Source organism: Tursiops truncatus, chromosome 4, assembly GCF_011762595.2.
Source record: "Tursiops truncatus isolate mTurTru1 chromosome 4, mTurTru1.mat.Y, whole genome shotgun sequence".
Lineage (NCBI taxonomy): Eukaryota > Metazoa > Chordata > Mammalia > Artiodactyla > Delphinidae > Tursiops > Tursiops truncatus.
This window is the reverse complement of record NC_047037.1, coordinates 1636452-1662853: the sequence shown is the minus strand read 5'-3', so window position 1 is coordinate 1662853 and position 26402 is coordinate 1636452. Positions and strand designations below refer to the sequence as shown.

The window sequence follows — 26402 nt, the reverse complement described above, 5'->3', positions numbered from 1 at the left end:
ACTAGCGATAATTCTCGACTCCTTCGTAGGCTGTGTGTAGACTTGGGAGAATTTTAAGAAGTAAATGAATCCAGAAAGCTGGAATTTTTTTTTTTCTACTCCCGAGCCAACGCAGTCCCTTCGGCCTGCAAGAGGGACAGACAGAAAAAGACTATCAAATGGGAAGTTTCTGGACCCCAGGCTTCCCCAGGGGCGGCTCTTCTCCGTGCTCCGGTTTAGGGCTTGCTGTGCTTTTGCAGGAGTGGAAAAACACACGTTACAAGGCATTTAACAGACAGACAGGCGCACGGAGGAATGTAAAGGCTGGGCCGGGGGCGGGCGACGGGGGCGCGCGGCCGAGCGAAGCCCCGCGCACTGGGGCGCAAAGGGCGGGAGCTGGCGAGCGGCGTCCCGGCCCCGCGCGCTCCTCCCGGCGGCTCCGGACCGCGCGCACTCCTCCTCCGTGTGGCTCCGGGCGCCCCGGGCCCCGCGCGCTCGGAGCGGAGACGCGGGGCGGGAGGTGCGCGCGCCCGGGCCGCGGGCCGCCCGCGCGGCGGGGCTGCTGGGAGTGCTCGGCTCTGTGAGAATCCTGGGAGCTGGTGATGTCAGACTCGCTGGGTCATTTGAAGGTTAGCAGCCCGGGAAGGGTTCACCGAAAGTTCACTCGCATATCTTAGGCAATTCAATCTTTCATTCTGTGTGACAGAAGTAGTAGGAAGTGAGCTGTTCAGAGGCAGGAGGGTCTATTCTTTGCCAAAGGGGGGACCAGAGTCCCCGCGCGAGCCGCCTGAGGACGGGGATGCCGAGGACGCGCGCGAGCCGGGCAGGGCTGGTCTGGGCACCGTCCGGGTAGGATCCGCACCGCATTCCGAAGGCTTTTTGCAGGCGTCCGCCTAGAAGGAGAACTTGGGCTCTTTCTGGGAACCCCCCGCCCCGGCTGGATTGGCCGAGCAAGCCTGGAAAATGGTAAATGATCATTTGGATCAATTACAGGCTTTTAGCTGGCTTGTCTGTCATAATTCATGATTCGAGGCTGGGAAAAAGACCAACAGCCTACGTGCCAAAAAGGGGGCAGAGTTTGATGGAGTTGGGTGGACTTTTCTATGCCATTTGCCTCCACACCTAGAGGATAAGCACTTTTGCAGACATTCGGTGCAGGGGAGATCATGTTTGACTGTATGGATGTCCTGTCAGTGAGTCCTGGGCAAATGCTGGACTTCTACACTGCGAGCCCGTCTTCCTGCATGCTCCAGGAGAAGGCTCTCAAAGCATGCTTCAGTGGATTGACCCAAACCGAATGGCGGCAGCGGCACACTGCGCAATGTAGGTTGATTTTTTCCCTTCTTCTACCGAGAAAAAAATAGGAATTGTCTCGCTTGCATGCAGTGAAGACATTGGAAACAAATTGCACTGGTAGCCAGACAAAGGATTTAATGATTTAATGCTGAAAGGGTGTGCTGTGCTGGTGTGCATATTGATTCCCTCTGCTGAAAATTTCCTGTTAGATGTTTTCTTCCCAAACAACCCCTGCCGACCCCTGCTTCTCTCCTTACCGACCCTACAGTCCCTTGAAAACAGTTTTAGAAAATGTGCGTGGAGGGGGGAAAAAGTAGAGTGACCACAGGACTTTGAAACATTCTTCAAGTGAGGCAATTTGACAACGTTGGTACAGTTTTTACTAAGATATATGCAGAGGGGAATTTAACTTTGCTGTTCTTTGGATTAGCTACTAGTTACATGTATATCCCCCCCCCTTGTGTGTTTTAACAGTCCAAAGTAATTAAAATATGACATCTTCCTTGCAAGGAATTTAGCCTAATTAAGGTTGCTGCTGCTCCTGAAGTTCATAAATGACCAGTTAAAGCTGCCGCTGCCAATGTTTTCCTTGCGGAGGAAAGGCAATATTTCTTAGCATTGACCCTGCTGCCACCCTTCCGAGTCACTTTGTTGCTCTAAGAAGTTGCTGTTTTGCTAGAAAACTACTGGCAATGAACACCCCTTGGGCTGAGCCATCCATTATTTCCATATCTTGCAGTTCAGCCGGGAACCTGGACGTCGGTTAAAGGAAAGGAAACATAAGTGGGGTAGCTCAGTTTTTTAAAAAAATATTGACTATTTGGTTATCTGATTCTGAGAGGGTGCCGAGGCACGCACTGGTCAACAGTAGCCTGGCTGCAGGCTTGAGAAATGGCCAGCAGTCCCAGAAAATCCCACCTTCGGGTGGCTGTAGTGGGAGCCTGCTGGACGCATCGCTGCCCTGACAGTGATTTAGATAAATGGCTCAGCTATCTATCAAAATGTTTTTAGTACTTTATTTGACAATTCATTGGAGCATTAGCCTGAAAATGACATTTTAAATCTTTGTTTTCAAAGAGGTCAAAGTTTAACTGGAAGAAATTGAGTTTTCCTAATAACGTGATGGCTTATCTAAAGAGAGGCAAGAAAAAGGAGAGAGAGGGGACAATGACAAGATTTTAAATCATCCTCTTCTCAAACTTTTTCTTAAGAATAAAGACTTGCTTCAGGGGTCCAGGAAATCAACAGGTTTGTAGCTGAAAAGTCAATAACCATCTGATGCCAACAGTCTAGCTGTCTTAGTATTTCGTAGAGCCATAACCAGGGTAAAAAGAATATCATTTTCAGATTAAGTATTTCGTAGAGCCATAACCACGGTAAAAAGAATATCATTTTCAGATTAAGTATTTCGTAGATCCATAACCACGGTAAAAAGAATATCATTTTCAGAAGGCGTCCTCATTTTCAGCTGCTCCTCAAATGCTTTCTTTCCTGCTGCCTATTTTCTTTCTGGAGAGCTCAAAGAAACTGTTAGAAAATAATTTTCCAACCCACTAACAGATCTTTTAGACCCTACCCTCCTCCTCTCTGTAGCAATTAAAACAGTATGAACAGTTTCATTTGGAATCTCAGGGAACTAGGGCTCCCTCAAACTTTTTCTTGTGAGAGAAAGTTTTAATGAAACGTTTTTTAACAAAGGAAAAAAGAATGCTCAGGACCCTGGCGTCAAGCTATTAGACCTAGTAGAGGTTTTACAAGTAGACATTCTTCCTTTTGTAATTAACTCTCCAAAAGTGCCTATTAAGTTGCAGGAGTTTGGGGGGGAACTTTGTTTGTTCTTGAACAAGTTAAACAAGGGATTTGCCTTATCTGGGGAGAGGCTAGTGGTGAATGTGTCATTCACCTAGGGCCAGCTGATAAGCAAGAAGTGTTGATAACAGCAAAGTTCAGCTAATCAAAGAAGCTTGCATTAGACAAAGTAAATAAAGGCAAATGACAAAGGGATTTCAGAAATTTCAGTGTCTTATTTTCGTAAGCAGTGCAATTAGTGCTCACTGTGGTCAATTTCACAAGGGTTTGGATTCCCACCCCCGGACTCCAGGTTAAATGAATAGAGTGTAAATATGGCTCAGGCCCCTGGAGTCGCACAAACCGCTTTAGGACAGGTCAGTTTAGTTGTTCAAGTGGTTTAAGTTTTTAAGCATAAATAAAAGTTCTGACACAGCTCTGCCACGCGGTGTTTGGCTCAGGGTGGCACAGCCAGTTAGGACTTTTGAAGTTAAAGCATATTAGGGCCCTGTTTGTATAAGTACAAACATAAAAACCACAACCTTTTCCATTTTACTCAATGACTGTTTTGACAAGAAGCAGATCTGTTTGTGCTCTTAACACAGAGGAAACAGTGGGCCAGAAGGGAAAAAATAGTACTAAATTCTAACCAAAACTATTTTCTGCTTCGAGATCCTACTTATTTTTTTGTGGCGTGTGTGTGTCTCTCTGTGTGTGTAGGAATTGGAGTAAACCCTTTGAATGTACAACACACCAGAAGCATTCTTTGAAGGGTGTTAGAATATTCTCTTTATTTTCCCTTTTAATTTTAAGACAGAAAAATGATATGCCAACCAGCTGTCGGTTGAAGTAGGGCCTGTGAATTGCCTCTAAAAATTCGAAGTCAGGAGTAGCGAGTTACTAAGGGAACATGGTGTAAATAATATGATTTAAGACGGCCCCTGGAGGTGTCAGAGTCACTAAGTCTCTGTTCAGGTGCCTCGTGGATTACCTTGGGTTTAGGCTGCTCCAGATGTTTTCAGCATTAATTGCTCAGTGAGCATAAGATAAAGCCTAATATTTGTGGTCTAAATATAGTGGTTGCTTTCGGTGAAATCATGAGTGTGACAACTTCTTGGCCCTTTTCCCTGTCTTCACTCTGCTGGTAACACATCAAAAGAAAAAAGGAAAAACAGATTTTCTTTTCTAACGAGAAATAATCTGTTTTTAAAAACAAACAGTATCGATGTTATGATTTAGGAAGGAAAGACGTCTCCTTTCCAAAGCACTGGGACCTGAATTTTAAGTATTAAACAGTATCTAAATCCTCTCCTAGTGAGATATAAATTGGGGTCAAAGTGGCAAAATCAAAGATACCCTCTGAAAGAGAGACTAAATAAAGGCTGACAGCCACCGTATGAACTGAATGGGGTTTTGAATAAATATTTCAGTGAAAAGGCTCAATTGTTTTTCTAAAGTAGGACATAATTTTCTGCTTCTCGGCCACATGACAGTGGTAACTAACACCATCAGAAAGAAGAAAAGAAAAGGGAATTCTACTTAAATCTCAGGGAGTGCAGGACAGGGCCGTTTGAAAACAAGTGGAAGACTCACAAAGTTTTCCTTCCCCATAGGAAAAAATAATTACTAAAATTTTTTCTGTATCCAGGTAACTCGGCACTTTGGGTAGGGAAGCACTGATGTGCAACTTACAAGAAAAAACGCAGAAGTTTACATTTTATCACCAGAAAAGGATAGACTGCCCCCAAAATAGATCAGAATGCTAGGAGTGGTAGTCATGTGTCCCTTAAGCTTAGGCTGTGGACTGGATGTGGAAACTCTTGGTAGCATTTGATTTCCCAGCCCAAATGCAAAGCCCTACTAGGCCTTTCTTCTCTTAGTAGATAAATGACCAGCAGCGCAATTTCTGATAGGTTCGCTGACCTGAACCAGAAGTTTTCTTCTCATTTTTGGAAGCCTGGCTCTGACCATATATAACCAGTCGGTATTGTCACGAACTTTGCTTTAAAGCACACAAGAAAGTTCTTCTGGATATCAGGTGCTTATAATTTCCCTTCAACATGTTAAGCCCCAGAGATGGCTAAAAAATGAAAGAAAACCTTACCGTTTTCTCCTTTCTACATTCTTGTGAAATGTAATGCATAGATAATCTCAGAAGGGAAATACGTGATAAATGATGAAGATTATAAATTCTGCTGTCAAGGAATTTAGAATCTTTAAAATCGAAAAAAATTTTTTTAAAGGCTGGGAATTTTTTAACTAGAAAGTTACTGTCTGCGAGGTAGATGAAGATGTAAAACCAAGTTGCAAAATAGAAAACTCTTCGAGTCGAACAGGACTTATGAAACAGTGAATGCACTGTTCCATTTTAGAACATCTTAAAAAGAATCTTCTATAGAGTTTGAGTTACATGTAAGTGCCAATAAATTTCTCCCTAAATGACATTTTTATACTTTAAATGTTCTAATATAAATTCAGTTAACTATCAATTAACTAGACTATTTCGGAAATGGGCGTGTTTTGATGAAGGTTAATCAGAAAAATCTGGGCTAAAAACCTTTCCAAAAGATACTAATGTAGAATCTTGCCTTTCAAGTTACAGGGTAGTTTTGGCAATCATACGTTTCAGATTTTCTAGAATAACCCACTTTCAACTATACTGCCACAGCTCCCACATAAGCCATTGAAATATGCCAGATATTTCAATATTATGACATCTCCTAGGGTTGCCCCTTGCACCCAGGAGTGGCACAGGAAGCCTTTGTTTGGACTTGCTGGTCAGTCTAACTGGAGCACTCACAGCTTAATTTTTCTGTTATGACTGAAGATCACCTTGTGCTTCTTGGTCATTCTTCTGAACACGAATTCCTTTTGTGGCAAAATGTAGATCTGTAAATAGGAGGCGTCCCTTGCAATATGGATTTAAGTATTATGACCGGGGCTCTGATGCCAGCGTGTGTGTGCGCGCGCGCGCGCGCGCGCGTGTGTGTGTGTGTGTGTGTGTATTGGGAGTGGGGGAGGGGTGGAATTATACGTTGAATCACTGTGAACAAATCTGTATCAGTTCTTGGCCAGCTTCTTCATAAAAAGTTGGAGTTGGAGGTGATGGAGAGAGGAGAGTTAACTCCAGTTTCAGATTTATCAGTATCCGGTCTGTAAGTGGCTTGGCCCAAGCACCTCTTGTTAAATAGGAGATGAGATAACCTGCCCATCTGTACGATCTAATAACACAATCTAATCACTCAATATGTCGCCCTGAATGCTCTTCTTTTCCTTCCCGCCTCCTTGCTTCATCACTAAGAGGCATGATTCCCGTCCCATCCCAGCCCCTAAACCCCTTCCGATGAATAAAAAATAAAGTTGCAAAAGTTCTCTCCACCTAGGCAGCCGTAGAGGGTGAGCCTGCAAGTGTTCTATTATTTATCTGGAGCTTTCAGAGCTTCTTAGTTGGGAATTCAGACAGGCAATGGAACCGCTGACTTGCTTTTTCTCTGGCCTTGCAGGATGGGGAGCTGAAAGGGGGGCCATTCGTAAGATAAGACTCCTGGTCCCCAGCACGATAAGGCAGGATAACAGGAACTGACGTCAGGAGGTGACCCAGCCTTGCTGAGCGTTTCCTCTCTCAGAGCACAGGCTCCCCGGCAGCTGATGAAGCGAGCTGCGACGGGGCGGGGGAGCTGATTTTAACAAGGCTGATCGTGGGTGACGATGTCCCTCATTCCCAAAAGGAAATTTCTCTAAACGGAACAAAGACTGACCTGGGTGTGGCTTTAATAAAAGCAGATTCTGAGATTATAATTGCAATTTTAGGTTGTCATGTACTAGATCCTTGTTTCGCAGCTGTCAACAGTTTCCCTCTGATGTCTCGGAAGACAGTCTATCCGGCACTCAAATATCATCCCCCGTGAACCCTGCTGACTCTCCACACAGAACCAGATGGGCGGAATTCACATTGTCAGAGTTAATCCCTGGGACTCCTGTTTACTTTTCTAAACACCGCGTTCCCATCCCATTGGCATCATCTGACAGCAGGTGAAAGCCACTGCATTTGCCACCAGCCCTGACACTGCCTGGCAGTTTTTCCTTTCCTCTTTCCTTCTTCCTTTTCTCTTAAACTCAGATTAAAAAAATTTTTTTTTTACTATTTTTTCTTGCCTTTACGAGTGTCACCAATTTGAGGTCTGGAGAAGGAGAAATCCTAATGAAAGGGTCCTATTTTATTTTTTCAAGTTCATGGCTTCACAGTGTACTCTTAAAGATTGCTCTTTGTTTTGTTTTTTTTTTAAGTTTGAGTATTGAATAAGGAGTTATTCTCCTGATTCTACTCACATATAGTGAAATGTTTTTGTTGTTGATATTAATCAATTACTCTTCGCCACTGATTAAATGTTATCAAATCAGGAAAAAAAATAGCTAAATTCAAAATACTGTGGTAGAAATGATGCAGATAAGACCAGATAAGATGAGTGTATCAGCTAACCTGAAAACGAAGCTTTGGATCACATTTACCCTAATACTTCCCTAATTTTCAGAGCAAACGAAGACCTCAGTAATAAATACCTCTTCTCAAAAATACGAAAGCTTTGGGGGCTATGGTACCTTTGTCTTATCATCAGAGTTCATGATTATAAAAAGGCTGATGAGCTGAAGGCTGTTTCAGCTTCAAAAGATGTTTTAGGGTCTGGCCTATTGGAACCCTTGGGGGTATAATTAACTAAAATGGAAATGGAGGCAAGCGAAATTTAGTTCCTGATGTTTTAATTTAGCTCAGTACTGCCATGTGTTGTTGAAGAGAATTCTTAAAGGCAAACATAATTATTTCATTATGGTCCTCAGAATGCTTTCATTGGCTTTAATGACAAGAAGCTGTGTAAAAAGGCATCCATTTTAATTAGTCCTTATATTTACATCAGATAAATAACAAATAATTGATGAAAAACAAGTCTTTGGGATGGATGATTTCACATAGTGCGATGGTTACAGTTTAATGATGAAACATTTCTCTGTTGCTTTGCATTTTAATTATCCAGACATTACAGTAGTGGTGCTGTGGAGCTAAAATACCGTTGTTGCCATTTTATTACAAAAAATCACGATTATTGCCTGTGAATCGGAAGCGGGAAAAGGTAGCTAGAAGCGTATCTCAGAGGAAGTAAATTCCCAGTCCCATTAATTTTACTGTTTGTTAGCATTCATTTTGATCACTTTTATCTTTTACCCTTCATCTTTCTGGATTAAGACAGTCAGGGGTTTCACGTGCATTTTTATGATCACATCTCCTAAATACCGTTCTTTCTGTCTTGCTGGCTGTGTTGAAGACTTGCCTGAAAGTACGTTGCCAAGTGTGTCCTGGAAACTCAGAGAGCCTTCTCCCACGTGATGGGCACACTTTACCTTTGATCTTATATGAAAACCCACTTCACATGATTCATCTGTTTTGGTGTACGGAACACTAATTGTTATTATTGATTTTAAATTCCGTGACCATTACAAGTAACCCGGATGACTGGCAGATAAAGGGTAATAATCCATGGAGTTCTGGAACTGTTTCATGTTTGTCTGGAGTACTTTATGTGATCAATATTAACTGCCCCATTGAAACTAACTGCTGTATCAAATAACAGTCAATCAAATGAATGTGCTTAGAGATTATTTATTGAAAGCTTTAATTGTTCACTGGGGCCCTGCTTATCAGAGGAAACAATAGGAACTAGAGACAGGATGAACGGGTTTGGATTCGCTGCGAAAGCCGGAGGATGCAGATGAAGGCCGTCTCTCTGCTTCCTGGGCCAGAGTTTCCAGAATCCCGTGTTGGGTTTCTAGCGGCACAAGTCCTAAATGGCCTTACAGAGGTTATCCTGCCACCTGTGCAAGGAGAGCGCTCTAGAGAGGTAGGGGTAGTGAGTTCCTTGCCCTCAGCCCAGAGGCTGTGGAGTTGACACTCTGAGAGTTTTACGGCGGCCTCTCTGCCCGCTCACGCACGTGCATTACCCTGCGAGCATCTCTCCATCTGTGGTCCTCGCGCTGCCCATGGGCTGAGAAATAGCCTGTCTTGACACGGGATCGCTGTCTACAGCCATGGCATGGGACATTGCAGGATTTGTAATATAATAGCTAATGTAAATGAGGATTCTACTCTGCCCTGAAAACACACAGAGGTCCCCGAGCAGAGCTGCTCTGGTTTCAGCGTGACACTGTGGCTTGCATGCCTTCACTAACAGAGACCATGTCTGTCGAGTTGGCATCTCTTTCCTCTGTGAAATGGTTCCTCTGACTGTGGCGCATCACCCGGGGGACCATCCTTCCTATTTGTCACAGTGGGACAGCACTGTGGTCCTGATGCAGTGGCATCCATTTGGAACAAATAATTGGCTTTTACACCTGAGCGTTGTCACCTTCCAGGTGGTCACGGTACACTTTGCCCAGAGACGCTGTCAGGGGCCAGTACATTTCGATTACTCACTGATGGATTCCATCTTGCAGAGTGCTGTTCAACAAATGGCCCTTGGAGGGTTTCCCTGGTGGCGCACTGGTTGAGAGTCCGCCTGCCGATGCAGGGGACACGGGTTCGTGCCCCGGTCCGGGAGGATCCCACATGCCGCGGAGCGGCTGGGCCCGTGAGCCATGGCCGCTGAGCCTGCGCGTCTGGAGCCTGTACTCCGCAACGGGAGAGGCCACAGCGGGGAGAGGCCCACATACGGAAACAAACAAACAAACAACAAATGGCTCTTGGATGTCTGCTGTGTGCCAGGCTCCCTGATGTGTTCAGGGGTTGGCAGGAGCAGGGGGACGGGACAGACACACCAAGACGAAGCCCATGTGGTCCCTGCTCCCTGGACTCACAGTGTACGGGAGACGCTTGTATACACATGTCACTGTGACACAGCCCCCTGTAACACAAACACAGTCTCCTTAGGACTTTGAACCTGAGTTTGATTCCAGAAAAAACTAAAACCCACTGAGAACCAGAGCTGGTGCATAAGTGGAGGATTACGTAGGTTCCGCATTTTTGTCATACGGAGCAGGAAAGAAGTTTTTCTGGGGGTAGCTGCAGAGGTCCATTCTAAGTGCGGTTTATGATGCGGAGTTTTAAATTATGCAGTGGAATAAGTGCATACCTTCTGAACTTGCTTCTTGAAGACTCATATGGATGTTTCGAGTGTCTGGTAAATAATGTCTTTGGGGGTTAGGTCTATTAGATGATATTTTTTTAAAAATCAGTTTAAGATTTTATTGGAGTATAGTTGATTTACAGTGTTGTGTTAGTTTCAGGTGTACAGCAAAGTGATTCAGTTATACATATACACATATCCATTCTTTTTCAAATTCTTTTCCCATATAGGTTGTTACAGAATATTGAATAGAGTTCCGTGTGCTATACAGTAGGTCCTTGCTGGTTACATATTTTATACAGTAGTGTGCATATGTTAGTCCCAAGCTCCTAATTTATCCCTCCCCACCACGTTTTCCCTTTGGTAACCATAAGTTTGTTTTTGAAATCTGTGAGTCTGTTTCTGATTTGTAAATAAGTTCATTTATGTCATTTTTTAAAACTCAGATTCCACATACAAGTGATATCGTATGGTATTTGTCTTTCTCTTTCTGACTTAACTTCACTTAGTATGATAATCTCTAGGTCCATCCATGTTGCTGCATTATTTCTTTTTTATGGCTGAGTAATATTCCATTGTGTATATATGCACCACATCTTCTTTATCCATTTGTTTGTTGATGGACATTTAGGTTGCTTCCATGTTTTGCCTGTTGTATCACTTCTTTCTTTATGATTGTTTTTGCGACATCTTGCTGTGTAACAAGGTGCCCCCAAACTTGGTGGCCTAACAATTTATTATCTCATTATTCTGTGGGTGGACTGGGCTCAGCTGGGCAGATCTTCTGCTCCACATGATGTCAGGTGAGGCTACAGCTCCCAGGGCTAAAATGGGCTGGAAGTCTGTCACTGCTGGCGCCCAGGGCTGGCCGTGGATGTTGGTTGGTAGCAGAGAGCTCAGCCGGGCTGTCACCTGAGGTAGCTGAGTGTGCTGGCGTGCGGTCACTGTCACCACCTGCTGTTGGGGGAGCGGCATGGGCCAGCTCGCCTTCAATACGGCTACCTGTCCATGGGGAGGGACCAAAAACACGCAGCAGTCATCACAACCATTCCCTAGAACACGAAATAAATGATTGTCTTCTGTAGAGACCAACTTAAAGAGCTGTGGTGGGGTGTTTAGTTTGCTTTCTGGGATGGTTAAATTTTTAACAAGATTCTACTCTAATGACTGTACCTACATCATTATCACAAGCAATCCTGTGAGGCAGGTACGATTTGCCTCTTTTTACGGAAAAGGACCTTGAGGCTCAGAGAAGGTGAGTTTGACAGCAGTTTGACCCTGTCCCCTGACAGCCGAGTGAAGACTTCCTGGAAGATATTTATGCCCCAGTAATACCAAGAAGGGACCATGGAGTGCTTTGGTTTTGGGAAAAGGTGGAAAAGAGAGAGAGGGGTGAAGAACTGTCCCACAGAATTTCCTCTGATGACATTATTTCTCTCATAGAAGCCACAGCCTTTTAAATTGTGGAAGAAACCAGGAGGCTATTTACTCTTGTTTTCCATCCTGTTTGTTGTTAGTGTCTGCGCTGGCCTGGTCCCTCTTGTGTTTGCCGAGGAATTGCAGGGAGGTGAGAGATGGGAAAGAAGGTTTTCTTGTTCTTCTGGTTCACTCAGAACTCTCGTCTGGAGATGGGCACCAGTGGTGGTACCTCCTAGTCAGCCAGCACTATCGCGTCTTCCATTACTGGAAAAACAGGAAGAAGAAAAATTTAAAAAAAGAAAAGTTTCCAGGAGACACTGAAACATTGATATTTTGGTACTTGCCACGTAGTTTGTTTAGAGGGTCCCAAACCTATGAAAACTGACTATTTTAGCCTCTCACATAATGCTCTTAGTCCAGTGGTTCCAAACACAGTTTGCTCTTCATATCCACAGGTTCCACATCTGCGGATTTGACCAATCTCAGATGGAAAATATTCAGAAAAAAAATTCCAGGAAGTTCCAAAAAGCAAAACTTGAATTTGCTGCACAGCTGGCAACTACTTACACAGTATTTACATTGTATCTGCAACTATTTACATAGCGCCTACATTGTATTAGGCATTGTAAGTCACCTAGAGATGATTTAACCTATATGGTGGATGTGTAGGTTACATGCAAATAGTACGCCGTTTTATATAAGGGACTTGAGCGTCCAGAGATTTTGTTGTCCATGGGGGTCCTGAAACCAATGCCCCAAAGATATGAAGGGGTGACTGCTACTTTTAGTGCAATATATTGTTCTGTACTTGGGATTTTTACATACCGTGTTCTACCTGTTTCTTTTGTTTGAAATCTAGTTGTTGAATTATAGATTTTGAGGAGACAGGTGGGCTAACTGAAGTGACTGTCTGCGGGTCATGTAGTGGGCTCTAGGTGGGTGCTCCATGCATTCCTGTGTGTACAGCGTGGTACAGTGGAGCTGGCACTCTTCGTGCGCTGCCTTTCCTGTTACCTCAGTGGTTTTCATCTGTACCATTGGTCCATAATACTTACCTTGCAAGCTTACCATAGACTTAAATAAGAGAGTTTCTTTAAAGTACCTGAGACTTAATACTCAGTAAATAATCTTCTCCCAATACTTTACTATGAAAAGGTTGAAAGAACTTTACAGGGAACCCTTGGATACTTACTACCATATTGACCATTAAAGTTACCAGGTTTGTTTTCTGTGTTTCTTCTCATTTCTCCTTTTTAGTGTGTGTTGTTTCATTTTGTTTTATTGGTTGGGTTCCCTTACTAACCTGGGAAGTCTTTTGAGGTCAGATACGGTGTCCTTTACCTCTGTCTTCCCAATATGGTCGTATGGTATTAGTACAGCTAGTAAATACCTGGTCAGGACTCAGTTAGTCATGGTTGAGTCAATGGATATAGGCGTTCAAGCACACCACCCCTTAAGGCCCCAGATACCGGCACTCTACAGTAGAACTCCTGCAAGGACGGGGACCATCTGTAATTCTGTGTTGTCCGGTACGGTGATGGCTGGTCATGTGGACCTATTGAGCACCTGAAATGTGGCCAGTATGTCTGAGGAACTGAATTTTTTATTCTATTTAATTCTAGTTCATTTAACTTTCACTAGCCACATGTGGCTAGCGACTACTGCATTGAACAACACAGCTCTGTATACTCAGCTATTAATATTTTTTCAATATTTGTGCATTCTCTTTATTTCCCTTTTCCTTTAGCCTCTATTATTCTCTCCTACTGCTGTTCAGGAGCTCTAATTATCTCTTTATGTAGACGGTAAATAGACTGCAGGAGAATGTAAACAGAATACTGGAGGGTAGTGATTTCAGTCATTGTTTAACTTGTTTTCCTTCTGGGTGGAACCCTTTTTCCTGGGGCTTGCCAAATACTTAGCACTTATTTTGCTAACACTTATTTTGCAGAGCTCAACCAGGATTTTCCCAGAATCCCAGTGGGCTGGACTTGAGGTCTGTTTCTTGCAGCAGTCCTATTGTGGGAGAATACAAATTCTAGTCCTGTGCGCCACACCTGCATGGTTTTCAAATGGATATAGAGTATCTTCCAACCTTTTCCAGCGACTTTCAACTCTACTTAAACATTTTAAACTGCAGGGAGGCAGAGAGGAACGGACCACACTCTGTGGAAGCCTCAGTGTGTGTTCTAGAAAATGCCACGCTTTCTCTCCCCCGAGCACCTTCTGCTCGTATATGTGTGCTCTGCTTAGTAACCCAGTGCCGGGCGCACAGTAGGGGCTCAGGAGATATCTGAGTATAGTTCAGTGAACATGAACTTGAAATTCAGAACATCTCAAGTGGTCTCTGCTTTTGCTTATTTGTATATTTGGGGGTCACTCAAAACACCTGAAGTAAACTGGAGGGAGTGGTTAGAACTTGGGAGGCCCACGTTGGCCGTGATGGCAAGCCCTTACAAACGTGTCAGCTGAAAAATTGCCCTGAAAATACGAGAACGTGGTATTTCCTCGGGCTTCTGGCACTCGCTCTGATATCCTTGGAATAGAATCTCTGATGGTACTTCCCGTTCACATTGCCACTCCTCCCTTCCTTCTTTTTTTTGTCTATCCCTAGAAATGGGGTGAAGAAATTAAATAGAAATAGGACCAAACTAACAATCAAGAGAAACTTTTTAAAAAAATTTATTTTGTTGGAATGTAGTTGATTTACAACGTTGTGTTAGTTTCTGGTATACAGCAGAGTGACTCAGTTATACATATATATATTCTTTTTCATTTTCTTTTCCATTATGGTTTATCACAGGATACTGAATATAGTTCCCTGTGCTGTGCAGTAGGACCTTGTTATTTATCCATTCTATATATAACAGTTGGCATCTGCTAACCCCAAACTCCCGATCCTTCCCTCCCCCACCCCTCCTGCCCCTTGGCAACCACAAGTCTATTCAGTCAAAAGAAAGTTTTGAACCAGGGTTTTTTTCCCTCCTGAATAGTTTCAAGTTGTGACTGGTTTTTATTAAAACGAAACAACCGCCATCATCATAATTAATATTTATTAAGTGCATATTATCTGCATATTGTACCAAGTGCATTAAATGAATTCTGTCACCTCATTGTCGCAGCAGCCTGAAGAGAAAGGCACTGTTATTGCTCCATTTTACAGATGGGAATCCCCAGACACAGAGCAGTTCAGGCGCCCGGATCCGTGGAGTAGGAGAAAGCGGGTCGAAGTCCCCCTCTCAGCTTTGTGTGACGTGGGTTTCCTTCCTTCTCCCAACTCTTCAAAGTAAACTCCCATGCTCTTTGCAGGGAGGGGGAATGAGGAAGGTTGGAAGCCCCAGAACCCGCAGTATAATAAAAGGGTTTCCAAGTGAAAGCTGGAAACAATACGTTTTTAACAAAATGGGCATTTACTGTAATTGCTGTGCCCCTACTGTTCAATTCCTTTTTATGTCCTAATTCATTAAATTATGTGCACACACAGGCTTATTATTTACAGATGTATGCACTTTAAACGGGCTCATGTGAAACAGATGTTTCTTGAAAGGTAACTGAGAGCTAGTGATCTAAACCCTCCTTTAGTGGGTATCAAGTGAGTACTCTGGCCCATTACTTGCAGGGTTGTTGCTATTATTTTGAATTGCAGTGTCCAGTAAGGGGAGGAGAATTCAATCCGTCCTCTGGAGGAACAAATAAAAACACAACGACCCAATAAGCAGACATCTGCATCTCAAAATAAAAGAGGGCGTGTGCAGGTGACAGGCAGGTGGGCTCAGGGGGATGTGAATGAGTTTTATAAGCAATTTGAAGATAAAAGACCCATTGCGTTATAGGAGACTTTTTAATTTTTTAAGAGCCTTATTCTGTTATATCTTAATCATCACAGTCTTTGAATTCATAGCTGAGCAACTATCATGCTCCTTTTTATCCAGAATTTCTTAGTTAATTTTTTTTTTTTTTATGGCCATGCCGCAGGGCTTGCGGGATCTTAGTTCCCCGACCAGGGAACCCAGGGCCCCAGCAGTAGAGGACCAAGTCTTAACCACTGGACTGCCAGGGAATTCCCTAGTTACTTATTTTTAGATGGAATTACTCCATTGCTCTTGTAACTGGCAGGAACGCATGCAGAGCTTGGACCATGAGTGTGATGTCAAATTACTGTCTCCCAGGTTCTAAAAGAGTCAGGGTGGACTCTTTCCACAGGTTCTTCATGGCTCCAGATAAATCATCTTCAATTAATGATAGCTATAGAATTAATTTCAGTTATGTATTGCTATGGAACAGAGCAACCCAAAACTTAGTGGCTTAAAACACAATTTATTATCCACTTTCAAGTTTCTGTCTCGCTTGGGATCTTTCATGTGGCTGCAGTCAGATGGTTCCAGGGCTGAACTCCTCTTAGGGCCAGATGAGGCCGATGTTCACCATGGCTCCTGCATTCCATGTCCAGTTCCTCGGCTGAGGTTTCTGGAGCAGTTAGAGGCTGCATGGACCTCTCTCTCTGCACGGCCTCCTCTTGTGACATGGGCTTCCTTACAGGATGGTGGTCCCTGAGCTCTTCACATGGCTTCCCCCAGAATGAGCATTCCAAGAAACCCAGATGGAAGCTGCAAGGCCTCTTAGGATCTAGTCCTGTGTGTAACAGTGTTATTTTTGCTACGTCCTTTTGATCAAAAAGCAATCCCAGTAGCAGCCCAGGTTGAAGGGGAAGGGCTTACACAATGGTGTGGCTCCCTGGAGGTGTGGGTCACTGGGCAAGCCATCTTTGGAAACCAGCTACATGCTAACTAGAAATACACGCACACCTCTTTTTCGATACAAGGTTAACATGGCCTAATCAATTCACAGTGCCATAAACTGGGTGGCATGTGTCACCAAACGCATTTCAATACTTATTCAGAATGTCAGGGAGCAATAATCATCACCCCTCAAAGTCCACAGGGAGATTTCTTGTCTGAATTGTCAGGAGTTCTCTAAACAACAACAAAAAACTGGAGCCAAAAGATGGCTGAAATGATGTCATTTTGCACGTTGAGAGCTGGAAACCGTCACAAGTGAAAAATAAAATGGGACATGAGATATTAAGTGGCATATCAGGTTTACTGCACATAGGACCATGAGAGTGCTTTTTATTTTGTCTTATGGAGCTCTAAAAAAAAACTCATGTAATGGCTTAAAGACATTAAAACTCCCATATTCTCCCTGGCTCTAGGCCAGGGAACAGGGCATGATAAATAATCCCAATAGATGGAATATGTAGGAAGGAATTTTAAAATGTATTTACTATAGACATATTGCCCTCCCTAACTAATAAAAATGTGTACATGAGGTTAGTTTTGAGGGAAATGTGCAGACCTTACACGTTTATGGTGTATATAAATACTGTATACACTGTAGTGCTTAGCATCCTTAAACTATTTCCCTCATCTCTGTAACATATGGCGATCATATTCTGTCTTTACCCTAGAAGCAAAGAAAAGCATGGATTTTATAGTACATGTGCAGTTACTCTAAGAAGGAATAGTTTTAATTTCCTTTATCTTAAAGCAGGGGTCAGGAAACTGAGCCGTATCTGGTCTGCAGCCTGTTTTTTGTAAATAAAGTTTTATTGGAACATGCCACGCCCATTCATTTATGTCTTGTCTGTAGCTGCTCCCCCTACCGCAGCAGAGTTGAGTGGCTGTGACAGAGACCATATGGCTCACGAAGCCTAAAATATTTACTGTCTAGTTCTTTACAGAAAGAGTTTACTGATCTTGTCTTAAAACGTTAAAAAATCAGTAGGACAGCTTCAAATAGAAATGAGTGCTTTGTTTTTCGGTTATAGTAATGTAGGTGGATTCAGGAGGCCAGTTCTGGATCAAGCTGTTTCTGAACTCTGTGACCTTGGCCAAGTCCTTTAACTTCTCTAAGCTTCAGTTTCCTCCTATAAATAACGGAGAGTAAAAATTGGATAATGATAATAATCCCTGCTCGCCTTCACACTTTTGCCCTGAGGGAGCAAGTGAGGGAATGGGACGAAAACACACCTGGAATCCTCCACCACCAGGTAATGTGTGCTGTTGGCAGATCTGCTGAATTGGCTGAAACGGTCATCACGTATTTGATGATGCCTAGGATAACTATGCAAGGATTTGTATGCAGATTTAATTCTTTCACTCATTTTTCAACCATTTATTAAGCACCTGCTGTGTACTTTTACGCACTGAGTATTTAAAGGCAAGTCAGCCGAAGCCTTTGTGTACTCGTGACATGCTTGGTCGTGGCAGCCTTGGGCACCATCGGATCCCAGCCTCCAGCTGGGACCATCTTTACTGTCTGGTATTTTTAGTTGTCAGTTTGTGTGGGCGAAGAATGGTGTCTTCTAACTTCTTTTTAACCCAGCATTTAGCACGGTGTCTGGCCTTGCCAGGTGCTCAATAAATACATGTCAGCAGTTGGATGTTGCTGGCTGATAATCCCGGCCCCGTCCACCCGGCCCCACGTTGGTCCATGCAAAGGTTTGCGACTTTGGGTTCCAGCAGCTGTGGAAGGCTCCCAAAGGGGAGATCGCCATGGGAAGGAGGAGTTTCAAGAAGCTGTTTCTGAGGGGTCTGTGCACATGGATTGGGGATGGGCCACGAGGAGAGGGCTGTGGTGGTCCTTTGGGTGATGCACAGAGGCTGGGAGGGACGCGACAGCTGAGTGGGAGCGTGCGGGAGCAGAGCTGACGCAAAGTGCTCTGCTCACGTTCGCTTGTGGGGGAATCTTATCAGGAGGGACAAGTGTTTTGAGAGGGAAAATGGAAGCAAAGGTCAGCAAATTGAGACTGCTGCTTAGGAGGTGAATGGGAGGTAAATCGTGTCGAGGTTCGTCAGCACAGGCATGACCCCTGATCCTGTGATGATGGTAACTCTGCTTGTGCCGCCTTTGCGACAGGCATTGGGCCCAGTGCTTTACAGTGATTCATCATTTAACGCTCACGATGATCCACTGCCGGGTAGGCTGTCATTTCGTACAAGGAGAAATGGACACTCAGAGACACTAAGTAACTTGCCCAGAGCCACACAGCTAGTAGGCAGGAGAGTTAGGATTTGAACCCAGGCAGGCCCCAGAGTTCACACTTCCAGCCACATGCTTCAGCTTGTCTTTAAAGATGGGAAGTTCCCTAAAGGAAGGAATATCCAGAAAGACCTGAACCTTGGGGCCTGCTCACAAGTGGTAAAAATGCCTTTGAATTATTTTTTCAAGTTTTCCTTAGCAATTTCTTTTTCTAAATTTTTTATCTTTAAACAGCTTTATTGAGATTTAATTTATATATCATTTAGTTCACCCTTATGAAGTGTACAATTTAGTGGATTTTAGTATATTCACAGAGTTGTGGGACCACTACCACTATCTAATTTCAGAACACTTTCATCCCCCCAAAAAGAAACTTGTAATGGTGAATTTTATGTATCAACTTGCCTGGGCCAAGGGGTGCCCAGACATTTGGTCAAACATTATCCTGATTGTTTCTGTGAGGGTGTTTTATTTTGTTTTGTTTGTTTGTTTGTTTTTTATTTTATTGGAGTGGAGTTGATTTACAGTGTTGTGTTCCTTTCAGGTGTACAGCAAAGTGAATCAGTTATACATATACCCACTCTTTTTTAGCTTCTTTTCCCATTTAGGTTATTACAGAGTATTGAATAGAGTTCCCTGTGCTATACAATAGGCCCTTGTTGGTTATCTATTTTATATATAGTCATGTGGGTGTGTTCATCCCAAGCTCCTGATTTATCCCTCCCACCAGGGTTTCACCCTTTGGTAACCATCAGTTTGTTTAGCAATTTCCTTTTTAAGAACTAAAATGAAAGCACTTTGACACCGTCATCCTTCTCACATCAGGAAATAGTGAGAAATCACTGTTATGAAGGAAGAAAAAGATCAATTGTGTTAGAGCGTTTCTGTCTATAATCTGAACAATTCCATGTAGAAAATTCAGAATCTTTTAAACTCAGATATCCCCAGTGGGTCCTTTTGAGCTGGTGTGTGATGCTTATCTCCAGCACTAACACAGTCGTCATGTTAGTCCACTAGAAGGTTCGGTGGGGACGCTTCTGGTTGCCCCCATACCCTGGTCCTCTTGGGAGGGAGTGACCCGGGTCTTCCTGAGGCATCCCAACCCTGCAGACCGGGACAGAAGAGCAAGCGCACGACTTCGGGTTGCATTCTTGTGCCAGATACGTTCTGGCTGAGGGAGTGTAAGTGGCCCACTGGTGAAAGCTGGAGAAGCAGCCCGGGGAGGGGGGCCCGAGCCCTCCTCTCGCCGCCCAGCAGAGCCCCGAAGCTGGCAGGGGGGCGGGCCACATGTGGCCGCAGTTATTACCTGCGCCCGACAGCGTGGAGTTACACGCCCTTCGCCGCCAGAGGCCCTTGGAACCTGGTCTGAGCTGCCGCCACCCGGCCCGCTGGGGCTGCTTTCTCGGCAGGGAAGGTGCGGGAGGGCTTCGTGGGCCGGGGATGTGTGCCTCCTCATTCCTGTGTTTGCCTCTGGGGACTTTCCTACTTTATTGCTTTGACTGGAAAGAAGAAAGGGCATTCTTTCTGTTCCTTTAGCTTCTTTCCTTTTTAGTTTTCCAGTTTTACTTTTGCTCCTTATGCCAGGATGACTGCATGGGTCTGCTTGACGTGGTCTGTATTTTCTCAGACTTGCTGCCAGGGACTCTACCAGTGTCTTGCCAAAGAAGTTGTGCAGGATCACAAGACAGGATGTCATCCCCGGGGTCACACCCATTCTCTTGAGCCCAAGACCACTTGCGTGCCAATTCCTGCTTATCTGGTCCCCTCTGGATGGCCTCGAGCCAGTTCCCTCACCAGTCTGTGCCTCCAGTTTCTTGCCTGGAAGTATTTTTTAGCGATACTAAGATGAGGTCTCTCATAGGGCTGTCATGGGGGGGCAAATGAATTAATATATGTCAAATGCTTAGAACAGAATAGGGGTGGCAGGTAGCCCGCGGTAGATGCCCCGTGATTGTCGCTGTTAATACTTGTTGTATTCTTCTTTTTTTTAAAATTTATTTATTTATTTTTGGCTGTGTTGGGTCTTTGTTGCTGCACGTGGGCTTTCTCTAGTTGCGGCCAGCAGGGGCTACTCTTTGTTGCGGTGCACGGGCTTCTCATTGCAGTGGCTTCTCTTGTTGCGGAGCATGGGCTCTAGGCACACGGGCTTCAGTAGTTGTGGCGCGTGGGCTCTAGAGCACAGGCTCGGTAGTTGTGGCTCACGGGCTTAGTTGCTCCACGGCATGTGGGATCTTCCCCGACCAGAGCTCGAACCCATGTCCCCTGCATGGGCAGGCGGATTCTTAACCACTGTGCCGCCAGGGAAGTCCCTGTCGTATTGTTTTCGTTTGACTTGACTCTATAGAATTTCCCATCATCTTCTAAGGCATCAGTCACATCAGGATATGCCTCGCCCACCTGTTCCCAAATAACAAACAAGTCGTCGAATATAGAGTTGTGTCGTTTATAATGTATAAACCCTGCAGCGTGGTACACACACTTGTCATCTCCATTTCTCAGGTTAGGAAACTGAGGCTCAGGAAGGTGAAGTGACCGTAGTAAGAGGCAGCGTCAGGCACTGAGCTCCCGCCTCTGTCTCCTGTGCTCCAAGAAGTTGTATTTTTGTCCCAAAGTCTTCCCACAAGTAGTCTCCTTACCCTAGAGCAGGGTTTTTCAACCTCAGCACTGTTTCTAATTTGGGCCAGACAGTTCTTTGTTGTTGTCTGGGGAGGAGGAGGGAGCTGTCCTGTGCACTGTGGGATGTTTTTTGTTTGTTTTTGCTTAATTTTTATTGGCGTATAGGTGATTTACAGTGTTGTTAGTTTCAGGTGTACAGCAAAGTGAATCAGTTTTACATACACATATATCTGTTCTTTACCATATTCTTTTCCATTATGGTTTATTACAGGATATTGAATATAGTTCCCTGTGCTATACAGGACAACCTTGTTGTTTATTTTATATTGTTTTATTTTTTACTTTTTATTGGCGTATAGTTGATTTACAATGTTATGGTAGTTTCAGGTGTACAGCAAAATGAATCAGTTATACATATACATATAACCATTCTTTTTTTTTTTCCATTTTTAAAGTCTTTATTGAATTTGTTACAATATTGCTTCTGTTTTATGTTTTGGTTTTTTGGCCACGAGGCATGTGGGATCTTAGCTCCCCAACCAGGGATCAAACCCACACCCCCCGCATGGGAAGGCGAAGTCTTAACCACTGGACCGCCAGGGAAGTCCCCATATATCCATTCTTTTTTAGATTCTTTTCCCATATAGGTCATTATAGAGTATTGAGTAGAGTTCCCTGTGCTATTCAGTGGGTCCTTATTAATTATCTGTTTTATATATAGTAGTGTGTATGTGTCAATCCCAATCTCCCAGTTTATCCCTCCGGCCCTTTCCCCCTCGGTAACCATAAGTTTGTTTTCTACATCTGCGAGTCTCTCTCTGTTTTGTAAATAGGTTCATTTGTACCAGTGTTTTAGATTTCACATGTACATCATACAAAATTTCTCTGTCTCTAACTTACTTCACTCTGTATGACAGTCTCTAGATGCATCCACGTCTCTACAAATGACCCAAGTTTGTTCCTTTTTATGGCTGAGTAGTATTCCATTGTATATATGTACCACATCTTCTTTATCCAGTCATCTATTGATGGACATTTAGGTTGCTTCCATGTCCTGGATACTGTGAATAGTGCTTGCAATGAACATTGGGGTACACTGTGGGATGTTTAGTAGCATCGTTGGCCTCTACCCACTAAATGTCAGTAATTGCCCCCAGTTATGACAGCTAGAATCTCTCCAGACATTGCCAAATGTCTCTTGGGGGGCAAAATCAGTGTTGGTTAAGAGCCACTGTCCAAGATTAAGGAAGGTGGAAGGGAAATGTGGGAGGATGGGGGTTCTGGGTTGACCATCACTTATGAAACATCGTGTGCCAGGCAAGTTGCAAACAATGTCTCTCGTTCACCAACAGGAATTCTAGGATCATCTGCATTGTCCTACGGGACACTAGGACTCAGAGAAGAAACAAAAACTCTATGGTCACTAACATAGCAAGTGTCAGAAGAGGGATTCAAATCGAGGTCCATCTGGAGCAAAGCCCATGCCATCCCATCACTTCCTCACACAGTTTTCTGCAGGTTCAGGGCATTTTAGTTCTTTTTAGGAACAAAGGAAACTCACACGATGAGGATTAAATTGGTTTCAGAGCTTTTTGAGGCCACTAGTGTGAGTGTCTACCTGTAAAGTATCAAGCAAATAAAACAAAAAACACTTCTTTGCAGCAAAGTATAACTGAGTAAGTAGAACGTTACTTTGTTGCGAAAGAGGTTACATTCTGGTGTCTTTACCCTTGAACTTTCTCAGATCTCAGAAGAATGGCAAAAATTCCCATGTGACAAAGAGTAATTTCATCATCATCTTTGAAAAATATTCCACCACAGTATCCCCGCTGTTTTCTGTAAGGACTGGTACCAATGTGATTTTCAAATATATTTGCAGTATATAAGCAAAGAATTGTGTATCTGAGATGATAAACATTTTAGTGGTCCTGTTTTAATCCACTATGGGTGCAGGAAATTTGAACAGATAATAGAATGTCATTTGTTAGTGCAATAATTTCTTTTTAAGAATTTTGGAAATCCTGATTGGAAGTGGAATATGGGACTGAATCATTTGGTGTGGAGATAAGCTCTTCAGGGACCTTGGTATTGTGATGTAATTAGCTTCATCTACACGCGACTCCTGAGGCAGGTTACAGCATTTGTTCACTTAACGCCTTCCATTTCGGATGCCTCTCAGTTCACGTCATTAATAAGCAGTTAGATGTGTCGGCCCGTTAAGTGATTTTAAGGGAGAATTTATTTGAACCTGTCATAAGCTATCTTAGTATGTCCTAGAAAATCGTGATCTAAAGCATCGTCTGTTACAAACGTCACCTAAAACAACCTATGACATGATTTTCGACCATGTTCCTTGGAGCAAGAAAGCATATTATAAAAATGAAATGTAGGTGTTGAACGTGTCATAGTCCCTTAGGAAAATATGACAGCACTTCCTACGGTAAAAGTCGGTCTCCGGAATAACTTCTCCTGCTGGCCGAGAGCCCAGACAGGTGTAGCTGCAATACAGAGTGATTAGTGGGTTCTCAGCCTCCCGGTCTCTCTTTTTAAGGCCCAAACTATCTTGTCAAATTTAACCATGTCTTGAATCAAATCAGTGTTTGGAAAATTATAACCGTGAATTAAAAGAAAGGGAGGGAACAATCCTGCAGTTCTCAAATATGAGTAAATAGGCCCGACCGGACCACACCCAGTGATTTACTTCCTAAGGAGGTGGAAGGTGAGAAGTTAAAAAGCTGTGGGTTTGAGTGAAGTAAGAGTAATATCTATTCAGCCATTTAAATCTCTTTTGTAATAAAATAGACCACTAATCCGAACCTGCTGTATAGCACAGGGAACTCCACTTCGCTGGAACAGTGGAAACTAACACAACATTGTAAAACAACGCCACCCCAGTTAAAAAATAAATCTCTTTCGCAAAGGCTGCGAGTAGTGTGTTGTTTAAATTTCCCAGTTCTAAGGTGCGGGGTTCCCCGGCCTTGCTGTCCCCTTCGGTTCTGGGGAAGAGTCAGTGAGTTCACGGTGTCAATACTAAGCCTTTGGCGCAGTCCTGGGCAGTTAGTAAGTGCTCAGTAAATGGTAGCCGCGGTTACTTCAGCTCTTCCGGTGCAACTCTGACCCCTTCTGCCAACTAAAATCCACTGCCGAAATTCCATGGGAGCGGACGCAGGCTTCTGGGGAGCATAAACACCGCGCCGCCTGGAGCTCTTAATGTATTAAGTGCTCGACAAGGAGCGCATTTAGTGAGGACCTGAGCAAAGGGCGAGGCCGACAGAGTCAACGGTGCCAAATTGACTCAGCAGACTGGGGTTCCGGGGAGGTTAGGAGAGCAACAAGACATTGTTATGTTTTATGTCAAGGTGTCTCGAATGTTGCTAGTATGCATGGGAATTATCTGGGGATTTTGTTAAGATGCCTGTTGAGATTCGGCGGGCATTTCTGGGGTGGGGGGGGGGGGGTGGAGGGGAGTGGGAGCCTGCGTTTGACCCGGTTCCCAGGTGGTGCTGATGGTGAGCCCGGGACCGCACTTTGGAAAGCAAGGCTTTCTTGAAGGACTTAAAAAGGAAAGCCTTCCCGGCCCTTCTTTTGTCCCCTGCCTGTCCTCAGCACCTGTTGCATGTGTGGTCAGAATAGCAGGGATTCTCATAACCCGGCCCCAGCCCTCGGCCAGGATCCCGGGTGACCCGGGCAAACACACACTCCTTCAGGGTCACGGGCAGGTTACTGAGTCAAGACTGCCAGAGCCCGCCGCGCCGTTTTCCTCCCCTCCCCTCCCCCAGACCCGGGACTAATCTTGGAGCTTCTCAGTAATAACAAAGCCAGCAGCAGAGTGAGTCAAGACCATTTCAAAGCAGAGTTTTTCTTGTTTGGCAATTACCTAATTTCAAAATGCGATTCACAGATTTGCAAAATCCCCTGTGTGTGGAAACAAACCGCTTCTCCTGAAAGATGATTAAAAGCAAGAATCCCCCCCCCACCCCAAACATACACACACACTGGAGGCGACTGGAAAATTAAATGAGCGGCAGTACGGAGGTCCCCAGTCCCACGCTCACGGTTGGAGGCATGTAAATGATATTTCAATAAAGGTCCACGTGCGCGCGCGCGCATGCGCAAACGCCCGCAGCGGAGAATCTGGTTCTAATTACTTGTACTTTGGTTGAACTTTGGCGTTTCCTTTGACTTTCTCCCTAATGTATGAGAGCTGTGGGCCTTGCGATCCTGCAGTGAATCCACAGAAAAAGGAGGGAAAAAAATCCAGACCGGCTCTCCTACGTGCCAACAAAAATGAAACCCAACTAATGTTGTGACCAAATGCAACACTTTGCTAGTCTCCGTTAATTAGCTGAAATTACTCCCTCCCACAGGGTCCCGGAGCTCAGGGCTCAAAATTCCCCCGGGGCCGTGCAGGAAATGCCTTTTGCTTTACAACTCCTTTTTCTTTTAAGGCTCTGCTACCCAGAGAGTGCATTAAAATGCTGTCTTAATCATCGAAACTTCTAGCGAAAAGGCAGGGCTTTCATTATGCAGGATGCCTGCCTGATCGCCTCTAAAATCCTGAAGTCTGTCAGCATGGCTTAGCCCGCCATAAATTAGTTCTCACAAAGAAAAGCATAGTATACTGGGCCTTCTCTTAAAAATGTTATCTGCTACTTAATCTAACCTTTAGAAAAATGCCAAGCATGTTAGGAATTGTGAAGGGCGCTATTGTTAGAGGCTTTACGTGTGTTTAAGTGACACTCAGGTGTGTTGTAACAACAAGGACATTTATACTGTGTTTTCTCAGGTGAGTTAATTTTGCAAGTGCCAAGTCTTCTTAACAGGCAACAGCATTATTATTATTATTTTGCTTTTATTTTGGGAGTGAATTAAACCCCCAGAGTTGTGGCAGTGTTTAAGAAGGCTGTGTCACTTGGGAGTGCCGGTATTCTCCTTTTGTACGGTGTCTCGGTTGGTGGAGAGTTCCTTTGGTTTGCTTTTGTTTTGTCTGCAAACAGCCTCTGAGTTTATAGAGTCCTTCAGAGCAGTGCTTCTCAAAGTGCCAGCCCCGGCCCGGGCCAGTTGCTCTGCAGCCCACTGCCAGTACTCGAGGAGACAGGGCATCCATGAGAGCAAATGCTTAGAAACTTGTACAGAAATTTGGCAGAGGAA

At 44.2% G+C, this 26402-nt stretch overlaps 1 protein-coding gene across 1 annotated transcript in view; it reads left to right on the top strand.

The window, feature by feature from the left end:
* The first annotated feature begins 534 nt into the window (after window positions 1-534).
* RARB (retinoic acid receptor beta) overlaps window positions 535-26402 on the top strand; it is a 185624-nt gene continuing 159756 nt past the window's right edge. The window contains exon 1 of the mRNA XM_033855255.2: window positions 535-1302. Coding sequence (XP_033711146.2) covers window positions 1146-1302 — 157 coding nt within the window. The 5' untranslated portion in view covers window positions 535-1145. The remainder of the gene's footprint in view (window positions 1303-26402) is intronic.